At 58.8% G+C, this 27,742-nt stretch overlaps 2 protein-coding genes across 13 annotated transcripts in view; one reads left to right on the forward strand and one right to left on the reverse strand.

The window, feature by feature from the left end:
• The first annotated feature begins 1,240 nt into the window (after positions 1–1,240).
• PDIA6 (protein disulfide isomerase family A member 6) lies at positions 1,241–23,219 on the forward strand. The gene is made up of 13 exons (XM_008249839.4): positions 1,241–1,305; positions 7,319–7,460; positions 11,400–11,457; positions 14,364–14,490; positions 17,249–17,355; positions 18,427–18,557; positions 18,841–18,955; positions 19,284–19,424; positions 19,659–19,743; positions 19,824–19,896; positions 20,617–20,775; positions 22,274–22,370; positions 22,837–23,219. Exons 1-13 carry the CDS (start codon positions 1,287–1,289, stop codon positions 22,903–22,905), a joined length of 1,323 nt encoding a protein of 440 aa, XP_008248061.1. The 5' UTR covers positions 1,241–1,286; the 3' UTR covers positions 22,906–23,219.
• The window catches only part of ATP6V1C2 (ATPase H+ transporting V1 subunit C2), a 56,376-nt gene continuing 40,115 nt past the window's right edge, over positions 11,482–27,742 (reverse strand). For 7 of the 12 annotated variants that reach the window (XM_089326808.1, XM_089326809.1, XM_051827828.3 and 4 more), the window contains 4 exons: positions 26,737–26,874; positions 25,985–26,082; positions 23,679–23,811; positions 23,295–23,577 (listed from right to left, as the gene is read on the reverse strand). In XM_089326808.1, coding sequence (XP_089182934.1) covers positions 23,488–23,577; positions 23,679–23,811; positions 25,985–26,082; positions 26,737–26,874 — 459 coding nt within the window. In that variant the 3' untranslated portion in view covers positions 23,295–23,487. Of the gene's footprint in view, positions 11,802–23,294; positions 23,578–23,678; positions 23,812–25,984; positions 26,083–26,736; positions 26,875–27,742 lie in introns of those variants that run through there. The other 5 variants (XM_051827832.3, XM_051827831.3, XM_089326814.1 and 2 more) reach the window with 3 other exon arrangements.

A 27,742-nucleotide genomic window follows, 5' to 3' on the forward strand; every position in this document is an offset into this window, starting at 1 on the left:
CCCTGGGCTTGCCAGGGCCCTCACACACAGCAGGGGCCGCCAGGGCTCCCACACAGAGAACCCCTGTGTAAATCCGGTGGCTTACTCTGCAGGGGGTGAGTGCACCTGCTGCCTGCTTTGCCTGACAAATGTCCCACGCACAGCTTACGTGTCACTTCCTCCAGGAAGCCCCAGCCTGCCACCCCCCCAGTTCTAACCCCTCTGTGCAGTGAGCGCTCCGGCCACATTACGTACTCCAAGAAATGAGTTGTTCAGGGTACGGTGCTGTGCGGCAGCGGGTTAAGCTACCTTCTGCAACGCCAGCATCCCATATAGGCACGCGTTTGAGTCCCGGCTGCTCCACCCAATCCAGCTCCCTGCTGATGCACCTGGGGAAGCAGGGGAGGCTGGCCCGGGTGCTTGGGCCCCTGCACCCACGTGGGAGACCCTGATGAGGCTCTTGGCTCCAAGGCCCAGCCCAGGCTGCTGTGGCCATTTGGGGAGTGAACCAGCGGATAAGAGATCTGTCTCTTCCTGTAACTCTGCCTTTCAAATAAATTAAAAATAAATCTCTGAGATTAGAAAGGAAAAGAAGTGAGTAATCCGGAAAATCTGGGTCAGCCCAGAGGAGGGGACGCCGAGGGGAGGCACAGTGGTCTCACCCTGCAGGCGCCAGATGCTTACAAGACACCGCCCTGCAAGGGGTCCCCGGGGCGGGGACCCTCGGGCCGGGGCTCGGCCACCTGCGTGACTGCCCGCAGTGCGCCCAGCAAGAGATGGATGGAGACCTCGCATTCCAGCACAGACGGTGCGGGCCACGCACGCCCCGCACAGGCGGCTTTAACGTCAATCACTAAGTCGCGGGCGCGCTGGGGGCCCTCAGGCACCGGCGGGGACTACGCCAGCTAAGGTGGGCGGCTGCGGGAAGGCGGGATGCGGGGCGAGAACACCCCGGACGGGCCTCTACCGGAAGAAACCATGCGAAGCCCAAGGGGGCACCCGGGACCGGAGCGGGACCGGAACGCACAGGCCACCTGGCCCCGCCCCCAGAGGCCCCGCCTTCCGCCGCCGCCTGTGAAAAAAAGCCAAACCCGTAACCTCTACCCGGCCGCTTCCCATTGGTTCCGCGAGTGAGCGAAGCCCGCCGCAGCCAATGAGCCACGGCCACGGCGCGGCGGAGCCCTTCCGGCCCCGCCCCCGCGCCGGCGCCGCGCCGCCCGCCGGAGCAGCCGAGGGCGGGACGTGGAGGCGGGGGCGCGGCAGAGCTGAGGCGGCGGCGGCAGGGGCGGCAGGCGCCGGCGCTCGGCATGGCTCGCCTGGGGCTCGGTAGGCGCGGGTCTGCGGCGGGTGGGCGCTGGCCGGGGAGGCTCGGGAGCGACGTCTTCGCCGGGGCGCCGGCGGGGTCCCGTGGAGGAGCCGTGTGGCGGCCCGCGGGCGGTGCGGAGCCGGGCCCGGGGGGCGAGGCGGGAAGGGGCCTCCTTGGGGCGGAGGCGCTGCAGCCCAGCCGGGGGCCGAGCTCCTCGTGCGCCGGGGCCGGAGGCGGGAGCCCGGCTGGGCGTCGGGGGCCGCGGCGCGTGGCTCCCGCGGGCTCTGCGCGGAGCCCAGCCCTGAACGGAGGGAGCAGCGCCCTCCGGAAGCCGCATCGGGCTGCTAAGAGCACCTTCCGTGGGGCGCGAGCAAATGGAGGCCGGGCGCCCGGGGTCGTGTCCCGTGTTCGGGGCCGTGGGCGAAGTTGAGGTCCGGTCCCGCCCGGCGCGCAGGCAGCTCTGAGCCCGCGCAGCCCACACCCACGAGCTGGGTGGCCCTCCCAGGGTGCAGCATTGTAGGGGTGGAGGTCCCGGGGAGCAGTGAGTGAGTGCAAAGGGAGGAGACGACGTGCACGTGCTTGCGATCGGGCGAGGGGGCACGGTGTGCGTGTGTGAGCTGCACCGGGGCCGGTGCAGGTCCAGCCCGGGGCGTGGCTCTCGCTCACCGGTGTTCCCTCCCGCCAGCAGGTGTGAGGGAGACGCGCTGCGGGTGTTGAGTCTGCACAGCTGAAGCTGCCGTGCTGGAGTGGGCAGCCACAGGCCGAGCCGGCCGCTCCGTGGGTCCCGGGTGGGACGTGCCCAGTGCCCGGGGCTCGGCACCCAGCGCAGTGGTGGGTCCCGAGTGGGACGTGCCCGTTGTCCGGGGCTCGGCACCCAGCGCAGTGGTGGGTCCCGGGTGGGACGTGCCCAGTGCCCGGGGCTCGGCACCCAGAGCAGTGGTGGGTCCCGGGTGGGACGTGCCCGTTGTCCGGGGCTCGGCACCCAGCGCAGTGGTGGGTCCCAGGTGGGACGTGCCCGTTGTCCGGGGCTCGGCACCCAGCGCAGTGGTGGGTCCCGGGTGGGACGTGCCCAGTGCCCGGGGCTCGGCACCCAGCGCAGTGGTGGGTCCCGGGTGGGACGTGCCCAGTGCCCGGGGCTCGGCACCCAGCGCAGTGGTGGGTCCCGGGTGGGACGTGCCCAGTGCCCGGGGCTCGGCACCCAGAGCAGTGGTGGGTCCCGGGTGGGACGTGCCCAGTGCCCGGGGCTCGGCACCCAGCGCAGTGGTGGGTCCCGGGTGGGACGTGCCCAGTGCCCGGGGCTCGGCACCCAGAGCAGTGGTGGGTCCCGGGTGGGACGTGCCCGTTGCCCGGGGCTCGGCACCCAGCACAGTGGTGGGTCCCGGGTGGGACGTGCCCAGGGCTCGGCACCCAGCACAGTGGTGGGTCCCGGGTGGGACGTGCCCGTTGTCCGGGGCTTGGCACCCAGAGCAGTGGCAGTCCTGGGAACAGAGCATTATCGGCCAGTGTGGACCTGCTTTGTGTGGAGTGCTTCTCTGGGGGTCTCCAGGGGGAGTGGCTGTTGGCTGCTTTGACGTCGCCAGAGTGGACGCCCCTTCACAGTAGCTGGATTCCCAAGTGTGCACGGTGGCGTTGCCTTCTCAGGAGTTGAGGTCCACGTTCTCATCAGATACCGCGTGTGAGGAGCGGGGGCTTTGTGAGAGCTGGGCAGAATTTAAGACTGAAACCCATCACCATGACTGTGGAAAAAATAGCCCACCCAGGTCCTTGTGGGGCCCGGCGCCGGTGGTCACGCCGGCCCTGGCGTGGAGGACCCTGGCGTGCCCCCCTCGTGGCTCCGGTCTGCTCCTGGGACCTGTGGTGGAGACAGCAGCCTTTCTTGCTGTCCGTGGTTGAGAGGTGGAGGAACCTAATTCCACTGCCCGCCTCTGCCACGGGGCCCTTGAATTCTCCAGGCCTTAGGTTAGAGACGTGGGTTACATAACTGTGTTCATTCTAATGATGTGGCCTTAGGCTAGCTGTCCTCGCTGTCACGGTTTCCTGGCTTATAAAGCAGGCGTGGGGGTGTCTACCCGACCGCCTTCTCACGTGGGTTCCTCTGTGAACTGTGAAGCAGGGCCTGGCACGGTCGTCTGAGTGTGGCTGTGTTGTCTCCCACGAGAGTAAACATCCTAGCTTCTGGGTGGTAGACCAGATGTCAAAAAGCCTCCACAGCCACACACATGCCCTGCACATGTACACGCACCCCCCCGGTAAGGTTCTCCTAAGGAAGGGGCCATGTCCATTCTTCAGGGCAGGGGAAAGCAGGAGAATATTAGCCACTGAGCTAATGGCGAAACACAGAAAACATGAAAATCAAGATTGTCAGCATGGTTCCACCATTTAAAAAGGTTCCACTGGAAGTAATAAATAACCCATGATAGTTACTTAAATGGAAAATGTCTTTTTTTTTTTTTAAGAGTTACTTATTTGAAAGGGTTGCAGCTGTTCATTCCCCAAATGGCCTCACAGGCCAGGGCCAGACCGAAGCCAAGAGCCAGGACCTTCCTTTGAGTCTCCCACGTGGGTGCAGGGGCCCAAGAACCTGGGCCCTCCTCCACTGCCTTCCCAGGCACGTTAGCAGGAAGCTGGATCGGAAGTGGAGCGGCGGGGACTCGAGCCAGCGCCCACATGGATGCCGCCCTGCAGGCAGCGGCTCTATCTGCTGCGTGGTGGCGTTGGCCCACTTTTGAAAGTTTCACGTTAGGCTCTGAGGTCTTTTCAACCTGTAATCAATATGAGAGGAGTAGTGGGGTTTGTTGATGTTTTTGTGCCTTTACCGAGTCTTGGAAACCAGCGTTCCGTAAGTGCTGCCAGTTGGACAGCGTGTTGTCCAGGGCGCAGTCCCGCCCTGCTGGGTCCCCCCTTTCTCTTCCCCACCTCCTCCTCTCCGGGGCTCCCTCTCCCCCGACTCCAGGCGTTTGTTAAGGTGTCCCCTGGACCTCATCTGCAGCCTCTCACACTCGGTGCTTCTGCCTTCCATGCCCATCTTGAAGAAGAAACCGCACTTACTCCCCACGGAATGCTGGCTGGCACTGCTCTCACTCTGTGGCATGTTCGCTCCTCCTCTGCCCACCGGCCACTGCCGAGTCTCCCCCTCCGCCACCTCACCAGGGCACCCAGTGTGGTCTCTGTGGTTCAATCCAATCTCCGTCTTCCCACCTCTCCCGCTAGCATTGGTCAGTGTGGCCCGTCCCGATACTGCGCTCTGGATAACCCCCCAGGCCATTGTCCACAGTGCAGCGGCACCAATGCTCCTAGAAAGCAAGTCTGTCCAGCCCGTGTGTAATAACCCTCCTCTGGCTTCCATCACTCTGATCCCCTCAGTCCCGATGACGGCTGCCGTGTGGACGGTTCAGATGCAGTGGCTCTGAGTAATGTGATTGTTCACGCCCATGGCAGACCGAACCATTTTTCTCAGGGGCACTGACTGAGGGCAGCTTGGGAAGAGGAGTCAGAGTCGCTCTGCCCTTCCCGGCTACACGTGGGACCGTGGGTGGGCCGTGGGCTCCTCCGCATTTACATGTCTGACCACTATCTGTTGCTGGCTCATAAGGCTGTGAAAGATCCAGTGGTACAGTGGATTGGAAAGGGAGTTGAGGGAAGATTCGGCAGTTAAGTCAGCACCGGTGCCCTCCTTCTGGGAGTGTTTACAGGCAGGCCATTCCCAAATCTTGCGGTTCTGCTTGGGAAGCCAGCGTGTGAAAACAGGCCTGGGATGGCACTGCCTGCCCTACAGGCATTCCAGACTTGCTTCTGATTCACTGTATCAACCATTAAAGGAAAAGACACGATCTTCACAGAGCTGAAAAGACAAGGATAGATAGAAATTTCTTTTTTTTCTTTTTTTAGATTTATTTATTTATTTGAATGTCAGAGTTAGAGAGGGGAGAGACAGAGAGAGAGAGAGAGAGCTTCCATCCGATGGTTCACTCCCCAATTGGCCACCGCATCCGGAGCTGAGCTGATCCGAAGCCGGGAGCTTCCATGTCTCTCATGCAGGTGCAGGGCCCAAGGACGTGGGCCATCTTCTGCTTTCCCAGGCCATAGCAGAGAGCTGGATCAGAAGTGAAGCAGCCAGGACTTGAACTGGTACCCACATGGGATGCCCGCACTGCAGGTGGCGGCTTCTCCCTCTACGCCACCGTACCGGCCCCTAGAAATTTATTTAAGATCTATTCAATCTAAAAACCAGCATCATACCAACGGGAAAACATGTTTGTTAAAGTCAAGAAAAAGCCAAGGACACTGCATTATTTATCATTGTCCTGGAGGTAATTAGAAAACATTTAAAAATATTAAAGGGGGTAGAATTTTGATAGTATTGCCAGCTCAAACTGAGTTCTTAAAATACGCGTTCAGAATTTGTTTTCCTGTATGGAGACTGTAAATTGCATTTGATTTCTTAGAGCAGCCAACAGAAAGACGCTTGATCACGGTGTGGGAGCACCACGCTGTTAATGCCGCGGCAGGCGCAGGCCTGTTTGTCTCGCGGCCAGGACGCCTGCACCGTGTCAGGGCCTGGGCGCCGCACTGACTCCCGCTCCCGGCTGAGGCGACCCTGGGACGCGGTCTCTGCCACCCTGAGGGAGACTTAGGGCTGAGTTCCTGGCTCCCGGCTTTGGCCCCAGTGCGGCCATTGTGGGCGTGTAGGGGTGTTCCAGCAGGGGACGCTCTGTCTGTTCCAGCGCTCACTCTGTCCCTGTCTCCCTGTCTCTGCCTCTCAAGAAACGTCCGCACACACAGTAGGCCACATCCTGCGTGTGTAAGGTCGCTCACGTGAAACTGCGTAGTTTCGTGTCCTTCATTCCGCGACGCTGGCAGTGCTTGATAGCTGCTGTGGGTGGTGGTGGTAGACGTGAAAACACTTGGGGGGTGGGCTGTGGCGCAGCAGGTAAAGCCACTGCCTCGACACCGGCATCCCATACGGGTGCCAGTTCCAGTCCCGCTGCTCCACTGCCAACCCAGCTCCCTGCTAATGCGCCTGGGAAGGCAACAGAAGGCGGCCCAAGTCCCTAGGCCCCTGCACCCACTTGGAAGACCCAGATGAAGCTCCTGGCTTCCGCCTGGCCCATCCCCAGCTGTTGCAGCCATTTGGGGAGTGAACCAGCAGATGGAAGTGCGCACCTTTCTCTGGCTCTGTCTCTGCCTCTCTGAAGCTCTGCCTTTCAAGTAAATAAATCATTTTTAAAAAATAAAGTCTATGAGGACAGTACTATTTAAAAATATAAATACTTATAAAAACAGTTACTGCTGGGGCTGGTACTGTGGTGCAGTGGGTTAAAGCCCCAGCCTGCAGTACTAGCATCCCATAGAGGCGCCAGTTCGAGTCTCAGCTGCTCCACTTCCAATCCAGCTCTATGCTATAGTCTGGGAAAGCAGTAGAAGATGGCCCAAGTCCTTGGGCTCCTGCACCCACATGGGAGACCCGGAGGAGGCTCCTGGCTTCGGTTCGGCACAGCTCCAGCTGTTGTGGCCATCTGGGGTGTGAACCAGTGGGTGGAAGACCTCTCTCTGACTCTACCTCTCTGTGTAACTCTGTCTTTCGAATAAATAAAGTAAATCTTAAAAAAAAAAAAATAGTCATTGCCCTTGGAAAAGTCACGTCCAGTAGGACAGACAAGTGATTGGGTTTTCCCCTCAAAGACGTGTGCAAATGAGGCAGGTGAGTGACACGCGGAGGGCCGTGTGGATTGCCCGATGCAGCCTCTCCATCCGTGAGATGACCATGGGGACAGCCGCTCCACGGGGTGGCTAAGGATGGAGATGGTAACTCGTGAAAAGCTCCAGGAACACTGCGTGGTGAGGGTGAGGGTGAGGACAGCCTGTTGTCAGCGCTGCCTGGGCCAGGGCGGTGCCGGGGCTCGGCTGCAGCCAGGAGGGCACGGGACAGAGCCTCCCTCCATGTGAGGCCTTAGTCGCGGAGCCCTGGGTGCCCAGGTGTCCATGCTGGAGCCGTGAGCCCCCGCACTGACCGCGTGTGTGTTTGTCCTCCAGGTTTGGTGAGCTGCACCTTCTTTCTAGCTGTGAACGGTCTGTATTCCTCTAGCGATGACGTCATCGAGCTAACACCATCGAATTTCAACAGAGAAGTCATTCAGAGCGACAGTTTGTGGCTCGTAGAATTCTACGCCCCATGGTAAGTACAATAGAGAAATTGGGGGAAACACTACATGAAAATCTAATTTTATTTAGTCATTTGCTTTGCCTGGCTTCCAGTTTGCTTGCAAAGTAGAAGAGAGAGATGGGAACCTCCACAAAAAAAAATGCTGAGTCTGTTAAAGGCCACAAGACTGAGTTGGTGATAAAGGTTGAAGTAGCTCATTGTCATGAGAAAGAAGAAAAAACCTTATTTTTAAAAAAAGATTTATTTGTATTTGAAAGGGAAAAGAACAGAGCGAGCGAGCTTCCATCTGCTGGTTCACTCCCTAAATGCACACAGCAGCAAGCACTGGGCCAGGAACTGCACCTGGGTCTCCCATCAGGGTTGTAAGGTCACTGTCTACTGGCTTCCCAGCTCGTTGGCAGGAAGCGGGATCAGAAACAGGGTAGCCAGGACTTGAACCAACACCCCGATCCCACTTAACCTGCTGTGCCACAATGCCAGCCCCTGAAACCTTAACAGTTTTAAGATCTCTCCTTATGATGAGGTAGTGGGTTAAGGATGGAAAGAACACTGATTTGGGAGCAGGTGTTTGGCACGGCGAGTAAGACAGCCTGCATCCCACATCAGAGTGCCTGGCCTTGAGGCCTGGCTCCGCTTCCAGTCCAGCTACCTGCTCGTGCACACCTCGGGAGGCAGTGGTGATGGTCAGCCAAGGACTTGGGTCACTGCCACCCAGGAGGAGACCCATGTTGAGCTGGCTCCTGGCTTTGGCTTGGCCCAGCCTGGGCTGTTGGAGGCATTTGTGGATTGAACCTGCAGAGGAAGCACGTGTTCTCTCTCTCTCCCCTCCTTCTCCCTCCCTCCCTCCCTCCCTCCCTCCCTCTCTCTCTCTCCCTCCCTCCCTCTCTCACCTGCCCCTCAAATTAAAATCTTTCTCTTTTTGAAGTGATACCAGACAGCATAATTGGAAAGGCAGAGTCTGGATCCGCAGGGGTGACTGTTGCTGTACTTGGAGTTCACTTGCTGGTGCTGTGGGTTAGGAGACGTCTGTCTAAGCAGGCACTTCTAGCCACTTCCTGTGTCTGCAGTCCCGTGAAAGCCTTGGCTTCCTCCTCAGAGTGAAGGTTTTGTGTGTACGATGTGTAGCAAGCAGAATCACAAAGGAAAACTAGGAGTGGAAGTGCGGCTGCTGAGGTACTAGGGTGAATCCTGATGTGGGAGCAGCACGCGTGGAGCCTCCCTTATCCCAGGTGGCTGGGGCCAGAGGGGCTTCAATTTGGGGGTTTGGATTTTGGAATGTTGGCATGGGCTTTGTTGGCTGAACATCCCTAATCCAAAGACCAGAATCTGGGGAGTTTGAGACACTGCACGAGTTTCCGATGCCGGGTTTTCAGGTTAGGGACGCTCACCCTGTACTTCCTACTGAGCAGTCAGTACCAGCAGCCGGCTGCAGGCCCAGCCGTTGTAATCCTAAAGTTACGTGCAGAAGGGATTATTTTAAAAAAGATTTATTTATTTCAAAGAGTTACAGAGATGGAGAGACGTAGGGAGAGAATCCTTCCATCCGCTGGTTCACTCCCCAAGTGGCTGCAACGGCCCAGGCTGGGCCAGGGGGAGCCAGGAGTTCATCCAGGCCTCCAGCTGTGTGCCGGGGCTCAAGGACCTGGGCCGTCTTCCGCTGCCGTCCCAGGTGCATTAGCAGGGAACTGGGTCGGAAGTGGAGCAGCTGGGACATGAACCAGCATTCACATGAGATGCCTGCCTCACAGGTGGCGGCTTTACCTGCTGTGCCACAACGCTGGCCACATAAATGATCTTCAAAGATATCCCCGGTGGTCATGATGGTAATCAGAGAATAGTTGTGATTTTTGTTTTAGTACTAACCAACTATAGAATACTGTTTAGAGTCATAATTGAAAGAAATCCTAAATTTCAGTTATAGGTTAGTGAAATTAAGGGATTTTCCCCCCATTCAAGGTCTTAAATGTTTAGCCACCAGTCCCTTGGGAATTTGGCCTGCATGTGGTCCAAGTCAGAGCTTGCGTTATGTTGACATGGCATTATGATCTGCTTGTACCTTCCCTTGACACTCGGAGTGAGGGGTGTGAGCTGTCATGGCGTCTTAAAACTTGAGTCCCCTTTTCATAGATAAACTAGACTTAAGGGGCGCAAAGCTCTGTAAAAATTACGGTCAGGATTCTGAGCATCCCCAGGGCGACAGGATATACTGTGCATAAACAGGTGCAAGCAGCGTTCCCACGTGCCCCTGAAAGGTCTGGCCTCGTGGTCTGTGTTGGGGGTGTGGGCATTTCATGGGGACTGGACGTCAGGCACTGGCGCTGGGTGGCTGTGTGATACACGGTCAGTTTCTTCCCTGCCTCCATTTCATCCTCTGTGAAAAAAAATACTGATGCCGTCTTCAGTGTTCTGCCAGTTAAACAGAGTCTACAGAAAGTGTGCATCTTGGTGCCGGCACATGTTACTTGCTTGTTAGGTCCTTAGAGACCTAATTAGAAGAGAATTTGCTTGGTTTAAAAAAAAAAAAAAAAAGCACTGGGCCCCATGTTGTGGTGAAGCAGGCAGAGCTGCCGCCTGCAACGCTGGCATCCCGTCCGGGTGCTGGTTCAAGACCCAGCTGCTCCCTACTAATGGCCTAGGAAAGCAGCAGCAGGTGGCCCGAGTGCTTGGGCCCCTGCATCCACGTGGGAGACTCTGATGAAGCTCCAGTCCCAGCCACTGTGGCCATCTGGGGAGTGAACCAGCATATGGATGGTCAGTCTCTGGGGCCCCTCCTCCCACCCCCCTGTAGCTCTTCCTTTCAAATAAATTAAATGAATCAAGTTATCTATGAACAAGTGAACTGTGGTATTTGCATATGATGGATGTGGCACAGTCATGACAATAAACACCTTGATGAATGTCGGAAACGTAACAAGGGTGTGACCAAAGGGTATGATGTGTGATTTTTCATGGTAGTTTAAGTACTAGGACCTCACAGGGTTAAGTTTTTCTTTGTGTTCTTGTCTCCCTCCCCCGGGTCAGGCACACCTGCTGTCTACCGCATACGCGCACATACACACACCAATGGCTCACAACTTGTTAGGCTTCTAACTCGGGTTTATTTGAGCATGTTGAACTGCCAAGGGGTGTTCAGATGTAAACACAGGAGACGGGCTAGATGCAGTGTCCATGAAGTGAAAAGGTCCATTTACATCGGGGATCTCAGACCTCATAGGTCTATCAGCAGTAGAACTTCCGGGATGCACATTTTGGGACGGGCGTGAGCCTGGCAGTTAGGATCCCTGCGTCCCACACTGGAGAGCCTGGCTTCAGTTCTGAGCTCTAGGGGCAGTGGGTGATGGGCGGGTGGTCGGGTTGCTGCCCAGTTCTGAGCTCTGGGGGCAGTGGGTGATGGGCGGGTGGTCAGGTTGCTGCCCAGTTCTGAGCTCTGGGGGCAGTGGGTGATGGGCGGGTGGTCGGGTTGCCGCCCCCCACAGGGAGTCTTGGGTTGAGTTCCTGGCTTCCAGCTTAACCCCCCCCCCCAACCATTGCAGGCACTTGGGGTGTTACCCAGCCAGTGGGTAATCTGTCTGTCTGTCTGTCTCAAGTAATACAGGTTCCTTCTCCAGGAGCTCTGGTTTCTTGGGATCCAGGAACCTGCTTTTTGCCTTCCATAAGCTCCACGCGTTGAGGCGACTGGCCCTGACGCGTGGAGGGGAGTGTTCACGGCTCACGGTTTACTTCAGCTTGTGAACAGGGTTTAGTGGGTCAGTGATTGGAAGCTTATCTATTAGGGTGCTGTGTAAAGCGATGGTCAGCAGTAGTACGGTGCCCCTGGGGCCCTGAGGTGTTCTGTTTGTGCCTGACCTCCTGCAGATGCACGATGCCATGCAGGAGGCCACGGTGTGCCTGTTAGAAACTGCAGAGAGCAGTCTTCAGTTTTCACCTTCTTTGTGTTTTCTCCCCCACAAGGTGCGGCCACTGCCAGCGGTTAACGCCAGAGTGGAAGAAAGCGGCCAGTGCCTTAAAGGTGAGTCTGACCTGGCGGCGTCCCCGCGGCTCAGCAGGTACGCAGGTGGTGGCTGTGGACGTAAGAAGCTGACTGCCTCGTAGGGTTGAAAACATGGTTCTGTTGCCAACAACTTGTAGGGAACGTGGGCAGAATATCTATTTTATTTTATTTTACTTCGACGGATCTGTTTGAGAAGCAGAGAGCATGCTCCCATCGGCTGGTTCACTCTTCAGATGCCCACAACACGCCGGAGGCTGCAGTCAGTTCAGGTCTCCCACATGGGAGGGATCCAACCATTGGCACCGTCATGGTCTCCCAGGTCCACATAAGCAGGAAGGTGGGGTCAGGAGCCAGAGCTGGGTCTTTTTAAGAAAATTTGTATTTAATAAATATAAATTTCATAGGTACAGCTTTTGGATTATACCAGTTCTTCCCCCCATAACCACCCTCCCACCCCTACTCCCATCCCATCTCCTACTCCCATCCCATTCTTCATTAAGATTCATTTTTAATTATATACAGAAGATTAGCTCTATACTGTATAAAGATTTCAACAGTTTGCATGCACACAGACACACAAAGTATAAAGTACTGTTTGAGTACTAGATTTACCATTAATTCTCGCAGAGAGCCTACATGGAGAGTAAGTGCACAGTGACTCCTGTTGATTTAACAATTGACACTCTTATTTCTGACGTCAGTAATCACCTGAGGCTCTTGTCATGAGCTGCCAAGGCTGTGGAAGCCTCTTGAGTTCACAAACTCCAGCCTTATTTAGACAAGGCCATAATCAAAGTGGAAGTTCTCTCCTCCCTTCAGAGAAAGGCACCTCCTTTTTTGATAGTCCCTTCTTTCCACTGGGGTCTCACTCACAGAGATCTTTCATGTAGGCCATTTTTTGCCACAGTGTCTTGGCTTTCCAGGCCTAAAATACTCTCATGGGCTTTTCAGCCGGATCCAAATGCCTTAAGGGCTGATTCTGAGGCCAGAGTGCTGTTTAGGACATCTGCCATTCTATGAGTCTGCTGTGTATCCCGCTTCCCATGTTGGATCGTTCTCTCCCTTTTTTATTCTATCAGTATTAGCAGACACTAGTCTTGTTTATGTGATCCCTTTGACTCTTAGTCTATCGTTATGATGAATTGTGAACAGAAATTGACCACTTGGACTAGTGAGATGACATTGGTACATGCCTACTTAATGGGATTTGGAGTCCCTTGGCAAGTTTTTAGCTTTAGCCTTAGGGGTAAGTCTGAGAGGGAATGTGTACATTGCCTCCCTCTCTTATTCCCGCTCTTACTTTCTACAGGGATCAATTTTCAGTTGGATTTAAATACCTAAGAATAATTCTGTGTTAAGAGTTCAACCAATGGTATTAAGTAGAAAAAGAAATAGTAAAAAGAATAAAATAGTAAGTTGTTCCTCGACAGTCAGGACAAAAGTTGATCAGGCATTGCTTCTCATTGTGTCAGTTTCACTTCTACAGGTTTCCTTTTTGGTGCTCAGTTGCCACAGATCAGGGAGAACATATGGTATTTGTCCCTTTGGGACTGACTTATTTCACTCAGCATGATGTTTTCCAGATTCCTCCATTTTGTTGCATTTTGTTACCGCTGTGTAGTATTCCATAGAGTACCTTTCCCATAATTTCCGTATCCAGTCTTCCGCTGACGGGTATTTAGGTTGATTCCATGTCTTGGCTGTTGTGAACTGAGCTGCAGTACACATGGAGGTGCAGACAGCTCTTTCATTTCCCTTGGGCAAATTCCCAAGGGTGGGATGTCTGGGTCACATGGTAGGACTAGATTCAGGTTTCTGGGGTATCTCCACATTGTCTTCCAAAGTGGCTTTCCCGGTTTGCATTCCCGCCAACAGTGGACTAGGGTGCCTTTTCCCACATCCGTGCCAGAGCTGGGTCTCAGACCCACTCCTGTGTGTACCGTAGCTGTCTTTCCTAGGCTGCCTCTACAGCGTAATTTTGTTTTTGTTTTTTAAGATTTTATTTTATTTATTTGACAGAGTTACAGACAGAGAGAAAGAGAAAAATTAGGTCTTCCTTCTGTTGGTTCACTCCCCAAATGGCTGCAACGGCCGGAGCTGCGCCGATCCGAAGCCAGGAGCCAGGAGCTTCTTCCTGGTCTCCCACACGGGTGCAGGCACCCAAGCACTTGGGCCATCCTCCACTGCCTTCCCGGGCCACAGCAGAGAGCTGGACTAGAAGAGGGGCAACCGGGACAGAATCCGGCGCCCATATGGGATGCCAGTGCTGCAGGCGGAGGATTAACCTAGTGCGCCGCAGCGCTGGCCCCTGCAGTTTGATTTTCATATCGCATATTTCTGCACATCGTGTTTCCTGGGAAATGTCCTAACTGGAGTTGGGTCTGCGGGTTCTGGGAGCGGCAGGCTTCCCTCCACAGACCTCGTCCGTCTCTCTGTGAAGAGTGTCTCTGGTTCCAAGGCTGACGCCCTCACAGGATCTGTGTCGCCTTCACCTGCCTTTTATTACCTTTACTGCATGGATCTGATGATGGATTCATATCTGATCTTGTTCCAGTTGAAAGAAAAACAGATATCTGGGGCCAGTGTTTGGCACCGTGGTTAAGGTGCCGTTGAGACAGGCGCATCCCCTGTCGGAGCGCCTGGTTCCAGGCCCAGCTCGTCCCCTCCAGCTGGTTCCTGCACTGCAGGCCCTGGGAGGCAGCAAGCATGGCTCCGGCATCTGGGCCCCCGCCACCCATGTCAGAGACCAGCTTGGCTTTGGCTTGGCCCAGCCCCAGCTCCGGGGGCGTTTGAGGGGTGAACCAGCAGATGAGAAAAAGTCTGTCCTTTGTGTTTCTCTGCCTTTCACATAAAAAATTAAACTTTTTAAAAATGTAAAGGTTAAAAAGAAAACAAAAGTAGATACTTCTTCTGTGTTTCCACAGGATGTTGTAAAAGTCGGTGCAGTTGATGCAGACAAGCACCAGGCCCTGGGAGGTCAGTATGGGGTGCAGGGCTTTCCGACCATCAAGATTTTTGGAGCCAACAAGAACAGACCAGAAGATTATCAGGGTGAGTGCTTCCCCGACTCCTCTGTTGCCCTGGTGAGCCAGAACCCAGGATTTCTGCCTCGGTGGCACTCTGGCCCACAAGTTCCACAGTCTTTTTGTGCCTGAATTTCCTTAAATGGAATTTCTATAAATTGTAAGGTGAGATCCCTACCCCATCTTGAATTCTGAAAGATTTTTTTTTAAAGATTTATCTTTGTTTATTTGAAAGAGCGACAGAGAAAGCTCTTCCATCCACTGGCTCACTCCACAAACGGCCACAACAGCCAGTGCTGGGCCCAGCCATGGTTAAGAGCCAGTGGAGCTGGCGCTGTGGCACAGAGGGTTACAGCCTCAGCCTGCAGCACCGGCCTCCCATATGGGCGCCGGTTCGAGTCCCAGCTGCTGCTGTTCCAATCCAGCTCTCTGCTATGGCCTGGGAAAGCAGTGGAGGATGGCCCAAGTCCCTGGGCCCCTGCACCCGCATAGGAGACTGGGAAAAACTCCTGGCTCCTGGCTTCAGATCTGCTCAGCTTTGACCATTGTGGTCATTTGGGGAGTGAACCAGCGGATAAAAGACCTCTCTCTTTGGCTCTACCTTTCTGTAACTCTTGTCTTTCAAATAACTAAAATAATTCTTTAAAAACAAAAAGAGCTAGGAATTCCATCCCAGTCTCCTACCTGGGTGGCAGCCAAGTACTTGGGCCGCCTTCCCAGGCGCCTTGGCAGGAAGTTGGACTGGAGACGGAGCAGCTAGGACTAAAACTAGGGCTCCGACGTGGGATGCCGTTGTGGCGGCGGCCCGACCTGCTCTGCTGCGGTCTGGAGGGTTAACGGCGCCGTCCTTCGTCTCCCCCAGGCCCGTGCTGCCTTGGCTCTGTGGAGCGGTCGGTGTTCTGTGCCACCCTCTTGTCTTTCTCGCTCTTATTACTTAATATTTCATGATGGTCAGAATTGATTTCTCACTCAGCTCTCCTTCCTTTACTGGTACAAGAAAGCTGTAGCATGGCAACGTGAACGAGAAGGCCCGGTGACTTGCAAGTTGAACCGTCTGTAGTTGGAGAGAGGGAAAGACAGGCAGATCCGCCATCTGCTGGTGTACTGCCCAGACGGCAGCAAAGGCCAGGCTGGACCAGGCTGGAGCCAGGAGCCAGGAGCCCCTTCCAGGTCTCCCACGTGACTGGCAGGGGCCCAGGCACTTGGACCACGTCCCACTGCTTTCCGGGGCCATCACAGGGAGCTGGATGGAGATGGAGCAGTTGGGACTAGAACTGGCGTCAGTATGCGCTGGCTGCGGTTGCTTTTGCACTCGGCAGAGCTGCGTGGTGGCCGTGGACAAAGAGGCCCCCGGAGCGGAGAATAGCTCCACCTGGCCCTTTGCAGAGAACACGTCCAGCCACTGTCCTGAGTGGGAGACGCTGGCTTTCCCGGGGCAGCATGTTTCCTGCTAGACTGGTTCAGAGGACGGTGGCACTGGAAGGAGCCGGGGCAGGATGGCCTGCCCTCGTGTGTGGTCAAGGCCCACCCAGGATGCCGTCCGTGTTGCTGTGTGGTCCCCAGCGAGCCACCGGGGGTTCCTGCCCACTGGCTGTGGCAGCAAACCCCTGTTCGTTCTGCCATACAGTCAGACCCGTGGAAAAGCTTGATTATCAGTCAGAAAAGCTGTGAGAGATTGCAGGACAGTTACAACAAGTGTACTGTGATAAAGGCTGCGTGAATGTGGGCTCTTCACAAAAAGTCAAGACAGATGTTGGCATTCAGGCCGTGGGCACGTGGAACGGCAGGGAAGGGGGAATGTATTTGAAAGGCAGAGTTAGAGCGATCTTCCATCTGCTGGTTCACTCCCCAGGTGGCTGCCACCAGCCGGGACTGGGCAACCCAAAGCCAGGGCTTCATCCGGGTTTCCTGCACGGGTGGCAGGGGCCCAAGGACTTGGGCCATCTTCTGCTTTCCCAGGCACATTAGCAGGGAGCGCAGTCGGAAGTGGAGCAGCGAGGACTTGAGCCAGTGCCCATATGGGATGCCAGCTTAACCTGCTGCACCACAGTGCCTGCCCCATTGGCCATTGCCCTTCAACTAAATGAAATGAATAATTCAAAGTTGTAGAGACAGAGCCATTTTCCATCTGCTGGTTTGCTCCCCAAATGGCCACAATGGCCATGGCTGGGCCAGGAGCCAGGAGCTTTTTCTGGATCTCCCACCTGGGTGCAGGGACCCAAAGACTTGGGCCATCTTCCACTGCTTTTCCAGGCCATTAGCAGAGAGCTGGATTGGAAGTGAGCAGCTGGGACTCTTTACTGGCGTCTATTTAGAATGTGGCACTACGGGCGGTACCTTAGCCCACGATGCCGCGGCGCCAGACCCAGGTCCATGCATTTTAATTCAGGCTTGTTACTTCCTACATTAGGATTCAACTCAGTTTAGCAGTGTTTTCAGCAAGATAGCAGAAAGAGGGAGAAGCCATCGTGGGCTGCTTGCATCACAGTGCCTGGGTTTGAGTCCTGGCCACCCTCTGCACGCCTCCCTGCCAGTGCACGTGCGGGGAGACCAGTGGTGGCCCGGACAGCTGCGTCCTGCCAGCTGTAGATGCCGGCGCACGCGCACCCTTGGGAAGTGCTCCCGCGTGAACACTTGTGTTGCTGCAGGTGGTCAACCTCAGGTGAGCCTGTCAGCTCTGGAAACGCGAGTCCGCGGAGCGCCCGAGATGGCGCGCGGGCTGCAGGCTGGGCCGGGGCTGGGCTGGGGCTGCCTGTCCCTCCTGACCTCTCCTCTCCACCCTGCAGGGGGCAGGACCGGCGAGGCGATTGTGGACGCCGCACTCAGCGCCCTGCGCCAGCTTGTGAAGGACCGGCTCGGCGGCAGGAGTGGCAGCCACAGCTCCGGAAGACAGGTGAGGCCTGAGGGCCACTGTCGAGCCTGGCAGCAGGCTCCCGTAGGAAGGCGTCACGTTTCACTTAAACCGGTGGACTTTCCACCAAAAGACAGCAGGTGTCAGGTCCCTCGATCGGCAGCGTGCCAGCGTGGTCGCCGCGGGATCACCAGTGCCTGAGCCGGTTTGCCAGGACTGCAGTTCAGGCTGCGATGGGCTTCCCCGGCCAGGGCTGAAACGAGGGTTTGCACTGCGCTCCAGGTCCCAAGAGCTGGGCTCGGGAAGCCCGCGTGCCTCGGGATTCCAGAGGGGAGGCGGATGGCGCAGCACTGCTCCAGGTCGACCGGGCAGGCCGCGATGGAGCTTGGACAAGCTCTGCTTTGTGTGCGTGGCAGTCAGGAAGTTGTCCATAGTGGACAGGGAAGGAGAAGCGTATCGTCTGTATTGATTAGAAAGACCGCTCCCATCCCCCAAACGCACACTGCCAGCAGGGCTGGACCAGGGCAGTCCTAGGAGGTGGGAACGCGATCTGGGTCTCCCGTGTGGGTAGCAGGAGCCTGAGAGACTTGTGTTGTCACCACGGTCCTCCAGGGTTCACATTAGCAGGAAATGAGTCAGAAGTCAGAGCCAGGAATTAAACGCAGACCCTCCAGTACATGTGGTCCAGGCCTCCTGACCACCGGACCAGGTGCCTGTTCCTGCATTGGCACTTCAGATGCCCGGATATGGATCATGTAGCTTAACCGTGATGCGTGTATTTTACTGAAAGGCGTTAGCGTACAGGTGTATAAAGAATGGTTTCTGACTCCTAGAAGGCCGTAAACCCTGCTGTTTTATAGACAGCTCACCCAAAGACTGCACGCTCCTGCCCTTTTTACGAAACTTAGATGTGGAATGCATACACCCGCCTTGCCCCTGCCCCAGGCAGAGCTTATATGAAGGATGCCCTCAATTTGAAAGTTTTCCTAGTGTAGTCACAAAGAAAAACTGGAAACTCCCTTCTAACGTCCAGGCGAGCGCTGTTCTGTGTGTAGACTGGAGAGGGCTGTTTGGGGCCGCGCTGTCGTGTGACACCTTCTGTCCTGACGACAGGGCAGAGGCGACAGCGCAAGTAAGAAGGATGTGATTGAGCTGACGGATGACAGCTTTGATGAGAACGTCCTCGAGAGCGACGACATCTGGATGGTTGAGTTCTACGCGCCTTGGTGTGGACACTGCAAAAAGTAAGTGCTTTCTCGCGTCGGCTGTGTGGCCCGGGCTTTTAGTCCTTGCTCTAGCACGTTTTGGAAGACCTCCTGCAGAGGACTGACTGAGGGACACAGGACACCGGCGGGCGCACGGCAGCTTCCCGGTCGTGTGTGCAGAGCAGGGCTGGTGGTGTCCGATCTGGGAAGGGCCGGGGCGCCATGGTTCTCCTCTTCCGGCGAGACACCACTGGCACAGGCCCGTGGCGGTGTCCACGCTGCTGGGTGGAGTGCACGCTTCAATGCAGCTGTTTTTCTGTAGCCTCGAGCCAGAGTGGGCTGCCGCAGCCACCGAGGTCAAAGAGCAGACGAAAGGGAAAGTGAAGCTGGCGGCCGTGGACGCCACCGTGAACCAGATGCTGTCGAGCAGATACGGGGTGAGTGCGCGCCCAGGCTCCTCTGCCGTCCGCGGCCTCATTCCGTAGAGCAGGCCTGTGAGGCAGGAGGAGAGGGGGCCGCCCCCGCTGGGAGCGAGTGGAAGCCAGTCCAGTACGTCGGGACTGGGGTCTGGGCGCTCTTCAGTACCAGCCTCCTCCCCTGAGCACGCGCCCTGTGTTAGCTCCACGCCCAGCCCAGTGACAGGCGCCCTGGGAACAGGTGATCCAGCCTGCGCAGGCACTGTGGTCGACTCCTGCGCGGCGGTCCTGGCAGCCGGGAAGATTGTGGTGTTTCTAAGTTGATGTTTTTACTCTAATTTTTTACTAGATTCGAGGATTTCCTACAATCAAGATATTTCAGAAAGGCGAGTCTCCTGTGGACTACGACGGTGGGAGGACGAGGTCCGACATAGTGTCCCGGGCCCTGGATCTGTTCTCCGACAACGCCCCGCCCCCGGAGCTGCTGGAGGTGAGCACCTTGGCCCTGTGCAGCCAGGAGATGTGGCGTGGGGGCACTGAAGTCCGGCCGTGCCCAGCCAGTGTGGCCGACAGACTGCACACTAGCGCCTCCGCCCCACCAGACACGGCTTCTCCCCGGGCGGCACTGCTGTGTCTGGAGGAGGAAGCCGGCTCTGGGAGGGTCTGTGTGCAGGGGCGCTGGGGGCCTGCGGCCTCTCAGCCGGGCTTGTCTTGGGCCCCGCAGATCGTCAACGAGGACGTGGCCAAGAGGGCGTGTGAGGAACACCAGCTGTGCATCGTGGCGGTGCTGCCGCACATCCTAGACACAGGTGAGCCCGGCACAGCCTCCCCCGGCTGCTCCCTGGAGCCGGCCGTGACTCACCTGGGGAACTCCCTGTCTCTCAATCAGGAGCTGCAGGCAGAAATTCGTATTTGGATGTTCTTCTGAAGTTGGCCGATAAATACAAAAAGAAAATGTGGGGGTGAGTAGCCGAGCTTCCCGTCTCGGGGTCACGTGGGTGCGAGGCTGCCGGGGAGCGCGCTCCGTGGTGCCTGCGGGAGGTGGCCGTGGGGCTGTGCCTGTGTAGCTCGGGGGTGACGTGGCTGTCCTGCAGGGAGAGAGCAGTGCGCGTGCTCGAGTGCTCCGCACCAGCGTCAGAGGGCTCATTTGGTGGGTGGGCGGCTGGGCTTCCAGGCCAGCTCTAGGGCAGCTTTGGCGGCCAGAGAACAAGGAAGAACGGTGGCTCCTGGCTCAGCGCTGGGCGGGCTGGATCCCTCTGTCTCCTTCCCGTCTATCTTCATCCTCGACACCCAGCGTGGGAAAGCGGTGCCTCCGCGCGGCCTCACTGCTCCGCTGGGTCAACACATAATGAGTTCCTCCCACACACGAGTGTGCAGAGCGGCCCAGACGCCTCTGGTGGGGCGTGCGGTGAACGGCAGGGAAAGGGCCTGCAGGTTTGGGGGGCTGGGACCGCACAGCCTCTCCTCCTGTGCTGCACCACAGACGTGCAGGCCGCCGGGAGCTCTGGCCCGAGCGAGGAGTGCGTCTCAGCTGCCTTCTCAGGCCTCGCTTGGCTTTGCTTTCTGCATTCGTGCCATCCCACAAAGCACAGGAGGCGCCCTTTCTTGTTGTGCAGGCCTGCAGTTAGAGCCCAGCTAATGTGAAAGACCTCTGTGCCCTCAACAGCCGCCTGCTTTCCTAGGTGGCTGTGGACAGAAGCCGGGGCGCAGGCGGAGCTGGAGTCGGCGCTGGGCATCGGCGGGTTCGGGTACCCTGCCATGGCAGCCATCAACGCACGCAAGATGAAGTTTGCTCTGCTCAAAGGGTCGTTCAGCGAGCAGGGCATTAACGAGTTTCTCAGGTGAGTCTGCTGCTCGGGTCAGGTGTGGTGTCGGGTTTGGAACCAGGTGTGTGCAGTCGTGCACTTGAAACCAGAGAGTCCGGGCTCTCACATCCCCGTTTCTGGGGAGCTACCCTGCACAGCGGGTGCCCCCACACCGCCCTGCCTGCCACTGCGTGGCCCTGGGCTCCGTCCAGTTCTCAGCCCCGTCTCCCCCAGTCCTGTCCAGTGTGCTAAGTGACACGGTTTCCATTTCTTGGAAATGGGCGTCTTAGGTCACCCCCCCAGTGTGCAGACCCAGGAGCCAGCTTCTAGAGCCCTCGGTCCTACTCCGCGCACCCTGGGGTGGACCTAACCCTGCTGGGCAAATACAAGGCACTGACTGGCCTCACGCGATTCTGGGCCCAGGCCTCGCTCTCTTCCTCGTCATCTCCCTGCTGCCGTGCACCCTCCCCGCCTGGCGCACAGCCGGGGGCTGTACCGTGCAGGCAGCCTCCTCAGCGTGGGGGAACAGACCCTGGCCCGCCCCTCCCGCACCTCCGCCCTCTGGTTTGACGAGAGCCGGCCTCCTGGAGGGGCGCTGGAGATTGGGAAGTGGAAGCCAGACGGACAGGACCTGGGGCTGGCTGTCAGCCATCGCACTGAGGTGTTCCAAGTTGATAAAATGACAACATCAAAGCATTTGTTTTAGAATCTTTGTAGTTTAGATCCATTTGTTACAAAACTCAGGAAAAATGTAAAGTAACAAGGTTTCTTTCTTTTTTTTTTTTTAAAGAAAGCCATTAAACAGCATGGAGATTTCCAAATATGTACAAAGTAGACCAGGCTGACAGCAGGTGCCCACCAGTGGCCAGACTTTGTCACCCACTGCTCTGGTCCATTCCGTCTCATCTGTAGGTGTTTCCACAGGTGTCCCGTCAAAGCTTTCAGCAACAGGACATCGTGCCTAGAAAGCAGGCTGAGATGTCACCCATCCCCTAGTTTCATGTGGAGTTCATCTCCCAGTGGGCGCACTGGAACTGCTAATGTTTACAGGTGTTTGCATAGAGTAGTCCGGTGCCTGCTAAGGTTGCGAGCGTCCGAGTTCTTCTCCAGCCCAAAGCAGGGTGTCCAGACCTTGGATCACGTGGATCCATGGACTTGCTTATTCCGGCTTCAGTGACTTAAGTTTCTGGGGGTTGTTGGATGAACCCCACGGACTTGCAGCAGTAGAGTGTTTGGCTTTGGCCTCCCAGCCCCCGGTCAGCACGGGGCTGCGGTGCCCTCAGGCTGCGCGCCGGCTCTTGGGAAGGCTGGCGGCGCTGCCGGGCGAGGAGCGTCTGGGAGACACGGGCGGCCTGCGGGGTGACTGCATCTCGGCAGAGCGCCCTCGCTGGCAGCGACTGGCTTGATGGTAGACCTCGGCTGGCGTCACTGCTGGTCTGCAGAGACTGGGCGGCGAGCGGCCTCAGCGCAGGCGCACTTCTCCAGGGGGCCGGCGGCTGTCCATCCATCGTGACCGGTTCCTCTTTCCCCCCAGGGAGCTGTCCTTCGGGCGTGGCTCCACCGCCCCTGTGGGAGGCGGGGTCTTCCCTGCCATCAGTGTGCGAGATCCGTGGGACGGCCAGGACGGCGTGGTGAGTGCTGGGAGGCCGCGCGGCGGGGTGGGCGGCCTGCCTTGCTGCCCTGCGCCGGGGAGCCCTGCAGGGACCGCTTCCCTGAGGCACTGCCGCCTCGCCTGGAAGCGCCGCATGGCACAGGATGTCCCTGACGCACATCCAGGATGAACTGCCGTAGAGGTCACCTCCCCGATCGTCCGCCCCGGGCAGCGTTCAGCCAGGCGTGCGCTGGCTCCGCGCTGGGGAAGGCAAAGCTGTAGCATTCGCTTCTGCGCGGGTCTGCCCCCGCCCACCGGGCGGCCCTCGGCTTTGCGCTTCAAAGGCGGCGGTGACGTATCTGCGCTTAGCTCTCCGTCTGTAACAGGTGCAGGACGCGGGAGACTGGCTCGTGACCGGAGCCTTCCAGAGCTCCCGAGCCGCCTCGGGGGTGGCTGCGTCCCGGGGTGCCCCCGCCTGCGGGGCTGACGGTGGTTTCTGTCCACAGCTGCCCGTGGAGGACGACATTGACCTCAGCGACGTGGAGCTCGACGACTTGGAGAAGGACGAGCTGTGAGGCGCAGCAGCGGTGAAGGGGCGCCCCCCCCCCAGGAAGTCGCTCTGGATGGCCATTACAAACACTGCACCAGTGAACTTTTGCGTCTCAAGAAACACTGAGAAATTCTATGAATTGCTGTAGCCAGTGCAGGACTGTGCGCGGTCACGTCACGTCGAGGACAACAGGGCTGCTGCCCGCCCTCCCCGACTGCTGCTGGGATGTCTGAGGCTGTTTCTTACTCGTAGGGTTTTTTTTAATGTGATTCCTTCATTTGAATATTAATGGCTTTTTCCATTAAAGAATAAAACAATATTTTGGACAGTGCTGATAAATGTCTGAACTTAGTGTCCACCTCCTAAGCCAGGGCCTGACGTGACGCCCGACGGCACCGTGCGCCGGCCCCGGGGCTCCGGCTCTCCGTGCTCACCCGCCTCAAACTCCCGCCCGGACAGGCGGGGCGGCGGGAGTCTCAGACACAGGGCGATGGAGCTGCGGAGTTGGGAGTTCAGAGGACCGGGCGTTTCATTGTAACTAAACTCGGCTAACTGGCGTGAGCAGCGTCTCTGGAGACCTCTGCCCCAGGCGCCTGCGCGCCGGCCGCTAGTCGAGGAGACCGAGGTCGATGTGGAAGTAGACGTACGGGAAGTAGTCCTGGTTACTCAGCTGCAGCCCCGGGATCTCCACGGACGCCTGGGCAGGAGACAGGCTCTGAGCCACGCGTGGGCGCCGCGGGACGACTCTCCCCGCCCCTCCCGCTGGGCCACACGGCCACCTTGGGACCCGGTACCTACGTCCAGCAGGCTGGCGGCGGCGACCTGGTCCAGGTGTCGGAAGACGGAGTTGAGGACCTCCCGCAGGCGCTTGGTGGCCGACTTCTTGTGTGGCTGCAGGAGGACGGCCTGGAAGTTCACGGGCAGCCCGTACCTTTCCAGACAGACGGGGCGTCAGCTGCGGCTGGGCCGGCCCTCCCGCCCCCCGCAGGCGTCTGCCTCAGCAGAGTCAGGGCTGTGGGCGCACAGTGACAGTGCGCCACGTCAGCCCCCGCCCGCCTGCCGCAGAGCAGTGCTGGGGTCTGCCATCAGGGCCGTGCTAACGCGCTCCCCAGCCGTGTGCTAGGGCGGAAGTGACGCCCTGACCGGCCGCTGCACTGGCCTCACTGGCTCGCCACTTTTCTCATTTCCGGTCCCCAGAGCTCTGGTGTCAGCCAGGGGAGGGTGAGCGGTGAGATGGAGGCACCTCCTCCTCTCGCCTGCCCCCACCCCGGCCCGCTGGGCAGGAGCACGTCCCCACAGCTGCACCCCAGGAGCACTGCGGCAAGGGCCGTGGGTTTGCTAAGGGGCGGGCATTGCGGCCGCAACACAGCGGCTGGGCCCACCCCGGGCCGCGTGGACACAGCCTGCCCTGCCTCGGCGTCCCTCAGGCTGAGCTCCCCGGGCAGATGCCGCGTGGGTCCCTGGTGCTGACGGCGGATGTCACTCTCCCACGCATCAGGGCCCCGCACCCTGGACCCCTTCCAGGCGCCCGTCCTCACGCGTCCTCTGGCTCACTCGGAACGCGGCTTGTGCAGTGGCTAGTGTGCTCTCCAGGGCCTGCCCCCTGCCATCGCTCCTGGACTCCACCAGGGAGCCTTCCTTGCTTGCCCAGGTCCTCAGGGAAGTCGCCGGCTGCCCTCCAGCATCTCCCAGTGGCCTGCCGATGGCCGAAGCCACAGGCCACCTAACCCTCAGCCTCGCGCCTCCTGCCTCTCACCTCCTGGTACCGGGCCCCTCGGCCGCCACTCGCCCTACATGCTCGGCACCTTTCCCCTAAGAGGGCCTGGCGTCACCCCCGCCTGCCGCTCGGGACTCCCCAACACCTGCTCCCCAGACCTGCCACGGAGCCCTCGCGGCGCAGCCGAGGCTCTGCCTGCTTCACGTGGCTTCTCCGACAAACATCTCACATCCTCTCTGCCCGCTCGGCTGGGCGAGAGCTGGGGCTGGAGAGCATCAGCTAAAGCCACCACAGAGACTCGGGGAGCTGCACACAGGCCGACCCGAGAGCACAACGCAAAGCCAAAGACACGGGAGCCGCACAGCCAGCGTCAAGCACCCCGCCCTCTATCGGGCTCCACGCCATTCACCACGGCGGCCCACGGGCATGAGCAACCTTTGCTCTCTGCGGTATTCCTGACTGGCACTTCACTGTGGACGCGTAGGACAGCCAAGCCGAGGAAGAAAGGGGAGAGGCGACCGAGGAGACTTGTGGGAAATGCATTTACCCCAACTAGGCACGGGGGCCGCCTGCCCACCGCCCTGAGCAGGCGGGCATCCCGTGAGGCTCGGACAGACTGCAGAGGGCCTCCGACTCCTGGGGCCCGTCCACGCCGGAGGTGGCTGCAGTGCCCTTGACCCTCCCGGCCTCCGGGAGCCAGGTGCGGGCGTGGACTGGCCAGCCAGGAGCCGGGCTCAGGTCTGTGTTTGAACAAGCCACACCGACAGCCCTCAGGATGGGGAAGAGGCTACGGCAGCGGTCGGGCAAGCAGGGCCGGGGGCCAGAGGGTGAGAACGGGAGGCGCAGGCTGACCCTGAGGGCGGGCACAGGTGCTGGGCAGCAGAGGCAGCTCACCGCAGGCAAGCGGCAGGCCCCGGGTGGGAGATGGTGGGGTGCACACTGCAGGGGACCCCGGTGCCTGCAGGCAGCAGCGGCCAGCATGATGCTGCCACCCAGATGGGGCGGACTCGGGACACGGGACATGCTCAGAACAGGGCGGGAAGCACAGGGTGCAGATGTGTCCTGACTCGACTTCCACAAGCACTTAGTGAACACCTCCACAGCCCCCAGGGCCCAGGCAGGAAGTCCGTGTTTCCTGCTGGGGTTCAAATCACGGGAGATCCTCGCCGTGTGCTCCGCTCTCCTTGGAACAGCGCGGCAGAACAAGCGGGCTTGCCAGCGGTGTCATTTGGCTTTTCTTTCTTGGGCTGCCCTGGGCCTGGGAGGTGAGGGTGGACGGGGCTGTGTCCCAGGAGGCACTGGGGTCCTGAGGGCCAGGCAGCGCACAGATGAGACCTCCCCAGGGCAGCAGAGGCAGGAGGGAGGGCGGGGCGTCGCCGGCACGCACCTGAGCACAGACTCCACGAACACCCGCAGGGCCTTGATGTGGATCCAGGCGATAAAGGCCTCACTGAAGTTCACCTTGAGCCAGCGCAGCAGGGGCCCCTGCAGAGACAGGCCGGCCGGTCACGGGGCCTGCTGCGGCCGGGGACAGAGGGCTGGGGTGTCAGAGCGGGCCCTGAGCTGAGCAGACAGGCCCAGGAGTCGGCAGAAGCAGCATCGCTTGGACGGGCCCCACCGTGTCGGCCTGCAGCACCAGGCGCGCTCAGCGGGCGGCCAACGGCCCAGGCACTCAGGCCCCCCGGGCACGGGGCTGTCGGCAGGAAGCTAACGGCTTCACCTGACCGCACAGCCAAGGAGCCCACCTGCCCCAGGGTCCTGGCATCACCCATCAGCCGCCGCTGCCATGAGGCCGGCGGGCCAGCCCCTGCAGCCTCCAACTCCCACAAGTCAGGTGGGGCCGGGGCGGCCCAGGGGGGCACAGCCCAGCTGCCCGACCGCCACCGCCAGCCAGAGCCCTGCCCGTCACCAGCTCCAGCCACCTGCAGCCGGGGCGGAGGCGCCCTGGCCCACAAGCACCCCTTGCCCTGGGGGAGGGAGCTGCAGTGCGGCCCCCAGATTAGTAGGAAGGCATGATTCGGGGCTCCTCGGATTTGCCACCTCCAAAGCCGCGTCAGATCACAGAAAGGCAAGTTCTCAGAAGCAGCCTGCGCTGGCAGACGCGAGCCAGGGCCCCCGGGCGCCCAGGGGGGTGCTTACCTCGCCCTCGCCCTCACTCTCTCTCTCTCTGTCGCTCTGCCCCGCAGCGGGCCTATCGGGGTTCCCTAGCGGGGTTACCTTAACCTTGTGGTCCGGGAAGGTGGTGGATCCCTTTTTAAGAGCAACACAGGAAGTTTGCTAAAGGCACAGAAATGATTTATTAATCTTCTGGCAAACACTCATCACAGACAAACAAACATTTGACAGCAAGCTTGAGGGTTCTGGCCCACCCTGGGGGCCCAAGTGGACTGGGTGAGGGGTGTGGCAGGTGCCCAGAGAAAAAATCTCTGGGCTCCAGATTCCAGGGACAGAGCCACATCCCCTCTTCTCCCTGCCTGGCCTCGGTCAGGACCCCTGTCACCGGCAGACAGGGGTGACACCAGAGGGGTCACTGAAACAGGCCTGCATGTGGGCTGCCTCGTTCTGGGCTCAGGGCCATGAAGACGTGGCCAGGGCCATGGTGAGGACATGGCCAGGGCCACGGGGAGGACATCACAGCCCTTAGCACTGTCTGTAGACACAGCAGAGTCCCTGCCAAGGCTTGCAGTGCACTGACCGCCATGGGCTTCTGGCCCCTTTGGTCAACAGGTGTGTGCGTCCAGCCAGGAAGCCGGGGAGGGGGCACTGACGTCCCAGCTGGCGGCTGCGCCCCACCCCCCAGGGCAGGAGGCAGGCTCCTGTGTGGCTCCCTGACCACAGGGGGCCTGGCGGGCCTGCATTGGTGCAGAGGTGGGTGCCGAGGGCCCGGCTTTGCCACCTGTCCTTCCAGCTGGACACCTGTGTGAGCTGCCACCATCCGGCCCCCTCTAGACGCCGTGGCAAGGCCTCAGGGTCAGGCTAAGCCAGCAGGGAAAGGCTTGGCTGCAGAGAAGGGGGGGTCCAGGGAGCCACCCTCTGGACTCCGGCTCTCATGGATGGCGGTCACTCCCTCCCCAGTGTGCCGGGTCTGTGGGTGTGGTCTTTGAGGACTGGAGCGCTGGGTGTCCCCACCCAGACGTGTCCCTGT

The sequence above is a fragment of the Oryctolagus cuniculus genome, chromosome 2 (genome assembly GCF_051225735.1).
Source record: "Oryctolagus cuniculus isolate XC-2025 breed Fujian yellow rabbit chromosome 2, ASM5122573v1, whole genome shotgun sequence".
In the NCBI taxonomy this organism is placed as follows: domain Eukaryota; kingdom Metazoa; phylum Chordata; class Mammalia; order Lagomorpha; family Leporidae; genus Oryctolagus; species Oryctolagus cuniculus.